The 7,292-nt window shown below is 36.2% G+C and overlaps 1 protein-coding gene across 1 annotated transcript in view; it reads left to right on the top strand.

Annotated features, from left to right (window-relative positions):
* Positions 1–4,519, top strand: part of LOC104127464 (pseudouridine 5'-phosphatase) — a 49,991-nt gene extending 45,472 nt beyond the window's left edge. Inside the window, exon 4 of the mRNA XM_035895658.1 lies at positions 1,802–4,519. Within this exon, the coding sequence (XP_035751551.1) occupies positions 1,802–1,978 (177 nt within the window). The 3' untranslated portion in view covers positions 1,979–4,519. The remainder of the gene's footprint in view (positions 1–1,801) is intronic.
* The last annotated feature ends 2,773 nt before the right edge of the window (positions 4,520–7,292 follow it).

Genomic DNA, 7,292 nt, shown 5'->3' with positions numbered 1-7,292 from the left:
AAGGGGGCCTACAAGAAAGCTGGAGAGGGACTTTTTACAAGGGCATGTAGTGATAGGACAAGGGGTAATGGCTTTAAACTGAAAGAGGACAGATTTAGATTAGCTATAAGGAAGAAATTCTTCACTATGGGGGTGGTGAGGCACTGGAACAGGTTGCCCAGAGAAGTTGTGGATGTCACCTCCCTGTAAGTGTTCAAGGCCAGGTTGGATGGGGCTTTGAGTATCCTGGTCCAGTGGAAAGTGTCCCTGACCGTGGCCGGGGGGTTGGAACTAGATGATCTTTAAGGTCCCTTCAAACCCAAACAATTCTATGATTCTACATCTTGCAAAAATGTTTTCTTTGAACATAATAAAGTTTTTTCAAGTTGCAGCTTGGTTCTCTTGGAGCACAGCCAGAACAGACAAACATTGTGCATCCCTAATCTTCCCTGGTGAAACATTGTGTGTTAGAGGACCTAAAAGATGCAGTATGCTGTTGTATGTTTTCCTAGTGTGTCATCCGGGTTCAGTCAAAAGTTTAAGTTTAGCAAATCATTACTCTTACCCATTCACTGTTAGTTGCCAGAGTCTATTGTGTTGTGAAGAAAAGGATAAGAAAATCCATCCTGGATATGTAGGAAGGGATTTGTTAGATCGATAACGACTGTAGAGAAGGGCTTAACGTGTGAGAGAAATTTGAGATAAGGCAGAGTTGCACTGTGTGAGGGGTGTGGGGAAAATTGCACTGACCATCCCAACATCTGTGTTGAATTACTGAAATTACTTGTGGCAGTAATTTTGGTATTAGTAGTAGTAGCAGTGCTAATAATATTAATAATAAATGCAGTCTGAATTGCAGAAGTGTTAGAAACTTCTTGCTCATGTAGGTCAGAATTTTTCTTATGGTTGGATGCCAAAGGTTGCTTTGGATTTTCTATGACCAAAAATTCAAACTCAGGACTTGGTAATGTCAGGAAGAGATGCTTCATTATATACATTCTGGAATGAAGTCCAGAAGCATTATCTTTTATTATATAAAAGTTCAGACTAGATAATTTGTTATATATTTATGTTATATATTTATTATTCAATATTCTGATGTTACATTACAAAATTCACATAAATAACGTATTGATTATTTTTAACAACTTTGCTTACAAACTGCGACCTCGAATGATCATGACTATTGTAAGTCATGGAACTTTTACCTGACTCTTCTCTAAAAGTAACCTTCCATTATAATTGCTGATTTTCTTTCTCACCATTGCTTTGGAAGAATGAAGCAAATGCATCATGAATTTGACAGCACTCTTCTGACAAGTGACTTCTGTCTTAACGCTCCACTCATCCAAAGTCCTAATATTGACCTAGATAGCGTAGCCTTTACCTTCGTCTGCATGTAGGAAATGCCACACCTGTAAGTGCAAGTGCTGCTTTTGCCATTTTGCAGGTTGTAAAGTTGATCTTGAAGACTCAGATTGCTTGCTTATAAAGTTATTTAAGCACTTGCTTTACTTTAAGCTTCTGCTTAAACCCATCCCTATAAAACAAATCACTTAGGAACATCTGGATAACCAGTTGCTGGGATTTAAGTATGCGTGTTGATGTTTTTTTGAATTGAAATGAATTTAAGGTTAATTACCATGCAGATGTTCAAACTGAGAGGTTTGCCCTTGTTCTAATTATGGGTGTCTAAGCCAGGAATTGTATTTATCTTTCCTACTAAGTTTTATTTGGGATATTCTCTCTTTTACAGTAGAAGATTAGAATTTTGTAGTAATGTTATTCTTTAATTTTTTCCCCTTATCTCCTTGTTTCTCAGTGTCTTGTGTTTGAAGATTCACCACTTGGAGTCAAAGGAGCCCTGGCAGCAGGAGTGCAAGTGGTTATGATTCCAGATGAAAAATTAAATCCAGATCTTAAAAAGGAGGCATCGCTACTGCTGAACTCCATGGAGGATTTCAAACCAGAACTGTTTGGTTTGCCAGCATATGATTAATGCCTAATGTCTATGAACATGCACTGGACTGGAGATCAGGAAAGTGGAATGAAATTTTGTTATGGTTTTATGATTTTTTTTGCAACTTTTCCTCTCTTCATCAAAATGAGAGCACAAAAATACTGTTAACACCAAGTCTTCCACACAGTACTTTTGAAAGTTGACTGGAATGTTTATGATTTGTCCTCATGATAAATGCTAAATTAAAGCAGCATTCCATATTGTGAAGTGAATCCAGCCTTGTTCTCTGTACATCATATAGTTTTCTGGGAATATTATAAAACTATTTAGATAATTTACTGTAACAGCATTGGATGCTTCTTGTTCTGTTTCCACTTGAATGACTTACTGTTCAGATCTTGACCAGAAATCTGTTCTGGATTGGCTTTTATCCCATTGCATTGTTTTTGATACAGTTATTGCTATAAACATGTTTGTTCATTTGCTTATCCTGTACTTGCCCATCTATTCCCTTTTGTATTGTGTTGTAATTTTTTTGCAGTTATTTACAGGGGTAAATAACCGTTGTTGTACTTTCTGTTGTATTTTGTTTTCTTTTTGGGGGTTGAATTAGATGACTTCCAGAGGTCACTTACAACCTCCATTATTCTATAATTCTGTTTGGCATGGTGATCGCCTGCTAGGAGCTATACAAGGTTATGTGATCCTACAGTTTAACCAAAATACTTTGCATCTTCCTTCTTTCATTTCCTCATATTCTTCTCATTTTCCATGTTGCCATGTAGCCTTCCTTTTCATTCTTGTGAAGTTAATCCATCCTGTCTTCCTGCTTCAATTCTGATAAAGTTATGGCCTTAACTCCTTTGTATCCAAATAGCTTTCTGTAGGCCATCCTTACTTTTCCCTTCTTGCCTCTTTCTTGAGCCCTTTTTTTGCCAAGTACCCTACGGAGTTTTGCTATCTATTTTTAAAATACATAAGTCATAGTTTTGGTTTATTTAAATAGTTAAAATTCATTTTCCTAGCTACCACAATTTCCAGAAAATGTTTATGTTGTCATCTGTCCCTCTTACTTCTGTCTGTCTCTGGCATCTCATGAGGACAAGGGTCTCTTTAGAAAATGCTAAACATGTAGGCAGGTTTTAGTGAGTCCACAAGTACAGGTATAACACGTTGGAAGCAATCTCTTTTACTTTGTCTAAGGAAAGCTATATTATGTAGGGATTAAGACTGCTTTATAAAATGAATGACTGTATTCAGCATTTAAATAACTAAATTTCTAATTGAATGTCCATGAGGTAGTCCAAAATCTTGGTAAAATATCAAATTTCATAAAGACAAGGAGTGTGAAATACGTCAACTAAGAGAATTTCTACGTATTATGAGAAAACTTCTCTGATCTCTCTTTTTTTTTTTTTTTCTTAATAGCATCTGTTTTTCTATGATCTTCCTCACAAAAACCTTTTCTAGGCATTTCTGGTGTTTAACTTTTTTAGGATTAAGGTTTTTTCATTAGGAACAAAAATTGATGAATTATAGACCCTTCACTGTTCAGGGTCAGTTTCCTTACATTTTTTGCTTCATGTATGTAAAAAACTCCAAACTTTTACATCTTTTATGTAGACTGTTATTATCTGTTACTGTAGTCTGTTCATACCTCAAAAAATTAAGAAAATGTATTCCATATAGTCAGTCAAGTATGGCCTAGGTTGTCCAGAAGTTTTTTAGTACTTACAGTATAGTGGTTTGCAGTTAAATGCTTTTCATCTAAGGATCTGGAAGCACTTATTTGAAAAAAGGGTAAATATGGTTTTAATGCAGGTATTTTGCATATTACGTTATTTCTTTAGGCCCATGGATATTGCAGTCATTAGTGTTTGTAGAATGACAACAACCCATCCCATCCAATATGAATATAATTTCTGGTCTTTCCAGACAAGATAATGGTAATATTGCTGCATAATTCCCTCTTTGACTGATGTTACATAACATGAAGTGTTACTGTAGAGCAATAATTCTGAGCTTTCAAGTGTAAAACAGGTGCCTGTTAGGATCCCTTTCGTTCATAATTACTGAATTCCAACAGGGAAGCTACTAGGTAGACCAAGCTTTAATAAGCTGTAATTTTTAAGTTTTGCATATATTTAATTTAACTGGGGAGTTTTTAAAAAAATAAAAATAAAGCATGTCTCATTTAGTTTACTTTGAAGGAACTGTCATCAGAGTCTTGAATTTTCTTTTTGAAGATGTAGAGACATTAATAAATATATCACTGACAAAATTAGAATTACTTCATCATGACCACCATGATGAGATCAGCATATCTTGCAATTCTGATTTAATGGCCTTATCTTTTGCTGAGAATTAAGAGTCAGAGAACTATCACTTCTTAACAGTAAATCCTACTCTATACAATTATTCTTCCATGCATTTAGTATCCTACCTGACAGATGTCATTGCCCAAACTGAAAGCTGTGAACCTGAGGCATATAATATAACCTTCCCCTCCTTTGAGGAAAATTCCCTTCCATGTACTTCACTGCTTGCTGTTGGCCAACTTCCTGGTTCTGTGCTGAACCATTTGACTTATTAAAGTAAGTATCAGTGTTGTGGTGAGCTTTTCTCTTGAGTGAATGAGAATTCAAAAGAGTACAAAAAGTTGAATTCTTCATCTATAGTAATCTTAAAAATTCTGTTATCTCCATCTCAGCAAGCAGACCTCAATCCCAATAAATACTTAAGCGCATGCTTAATTATTTTCTATTAAGCATAGAAAGTAAGCAACAGCTTGATTTTAAGGATACGTTTAGTTTTATTTGGCTTAATATAGAACATGTGCTTCAGGCATACCCTGAGAAGAATTCCAGCCTCCACAAAATAAAAGCAAAACTTCATGACCAAGTTTTTACCATTGGAAAATAGAATAAGTGCAGCAAGATGGAGCTAAATTCAGCCATGAAAATAAAAAAAGGGGCAGGGGGGAGGGGCAAGTTAGTGATGCATAAAGTGTTGTACTGGAACTTAAAGTCCTTTCTGCCTCACAAGTGAATTAGGTTTTCCATTTTACTGGAACTCCAATGGGATTAATCTTGGTAGAATTTCCAGGTTGCAAAGATACACATAAACAGGGGTTTCATCGAATATTTTAAGGTGATAATTCATTTTATTGGAACAGGATTAATTTCAAAATGCAGTCTGACTTCTGTGAAGCTTGGCTTTTGCCTTCTATAAATAAAGATCAGAAAAAGCTGAGATGTTCATTCCTCATTTGGATTAAATGGCTTTCTAAGGAATGCTATAGTGAAACCTTAGAAACATCTGCCCAGAGTCAAACTCATGTTGCATATATACAAAAAAAGGTCTTCATCAGAAGCCAAAACAGATAAATTAGAAAAAATTGCAAGAAACTTGGTAGTAAGAAGAAATTAGATCATTTTCCATTGTGTTAAAATTATCCGTATCTTTAACAGTTAGAGAATGAAGCTTGAAATTTTCTGCTTTATTGCTAGTTCTAGATACTGGCTATCCATACAGAAATCCACTTTTTTTTTTAATCTTGATAAATTTAGACACCAAAAAAACTAGCTGGGCACTAAATTCCACAATTCCATGGGCCATATGAAAAATTTGTTTCTAATATTTTAATATTAGACTAATAAAAAATAATAGCAAACTTTTAATCCTAATTAATATGTTTCCATCCATTTCTAATTTACCACTTTGTAACTTCACTGAACTTCCTGTGTTTAGACATTGAGAGGGTAGAACTGGTTTCTTGCCAAATTAGTGGAAATAAATGGAAAGGTGGGAGTGAAGGAAAAGGAGCTCTCTCAGAACACTTCTCTGTCCCAAGAGACACATGGCTGCCATCAGCGCTTTATGTTAACCTTCCCTTTGGCTGACACTTCACAAATTGTGGGTCTAGTCACCTTATAAAAGTGGAGAACAGAAGGGAGGACAAGAACTCAAGCTAAAGCCCATAGCAGAACTTCCAAGAGCTGAGGAGCCTGCCCTGGCAGCAGGGCTCACTGAGTGTGCCAGTGGCTGTGTCCACACCAGGTAGCTTAGTGCAACAAAAAAAAATAGATTTTAGAGGGCAGGGGGTAGCATGAGAAAGGCTGTTGGTCTCTTCTGTTCTTCATCCCTTTGACCCATGGGCTTTAAGCCATCATACTCAAAATGTTAGGAGTTGGCTCGCTCTGGTGATTAAAACAAGCCTCAGCAGTGAGAAAGCATTTCAGCTCTCACCCCTCTCTTTGTAGCTCTTTCCCCAGAATGTCTGCAATATGTAAATGGAACATGAAACAAAATATTAAGAGGATCGTTGTCAGTATCTAAAGTTCCTTTGATTCAAAAATCAGCAGAGAGGGCATTATTAAATGGAGAAAAACAAAATCGTAGAAGAAAGGAGCTGGAGGCAAGGAAGCAACCCCATGGTACAAATCATCTAGAACCAAACACTCCAATGAAATGAATGAAAAGGAAACAGAAGAGTCAAGTCTTCCACTTGTCCTTAGCAAAAATGTAAACCGAGTAGTTACAGAGGGAAAATCTTTGCAATAACAGAAGCAAAACCCAGTTCAAAAGCATATTCAGAGACATTGTGATATGAGGCACTGAGATTTATAGACAACCTCCTGAAACACATTTCTTAAAACCAAGGTCCAGAGAAAATGAAGTAGTTGGAATCCAAATTCAAAGATCTGTAAATTGCCTTCGACAAGCATCAGAGTGCAAATAAATGTAGAAAATGTATCAGTAGATGCCTCAGTTCTGATGCTGGTAAGATTGTGAAATCATTACAGTTTTGACTTCAAAATTTTGGATTGGTTGAACAACCAAATGGAAGTGTGTGTCATCAGCTTGAAGACAACTGAAAGAACGGCTGCATACCATTTTTCTCCATCATCTTTAGCTCTAACGGCACATGGGACTGAATTCTTCATTTCTTTGAGGTCAACAACATTCCTATGAGCAATTTGCTCACAGAAAGGATATTGGAAATGGACTTTTAACTGTCTTCTGTCCATGATGTCATGGTTACTTTAAAAAAGTTTATTGTGGTAGTGTCACTCCTCATTTCACGAAGAGCAATATCACTCTATAGCCAACAACTCCTCCTCATTTAGAACACTTTGGAAGTTGGACAACAGAGGTTTAAATAAGTTCCCTTAGATTTGACAAAGCAGTTTCCACTGTATCATCTGGATGTCTTGCTATTAATTTAAATGATTACTACTACCTACATACCTAGGGTACGAGCAATGTATCTAATAGTAACAGTATCCAGTCCAAGTCACTGTATGGCTGCAGGTGAAACTGCTGACTTACACTCAAATGTGATAAAATCAAA

The sequence above is a fragment of the Egretta garzetta genome, unplaced genomic scaffold (genome assembly GCF_000687185.1).
Source record: "Egretta garzetta isolate BGI_Z169 unplaced genomic scaffold, ASM68718v1 scaffold125, whole genome shotgun sequence".
Classification (NCBI taxonomy): domain Eukaryota; kingdom Metazoa; phylum Chordata; class Aves; order Pelecaniformes; family Ardeidae; genus Egretta; species Egretta garzetta.
This window is presented reverse-complemented; position numbering and strand designations above follow the sequence as displayed.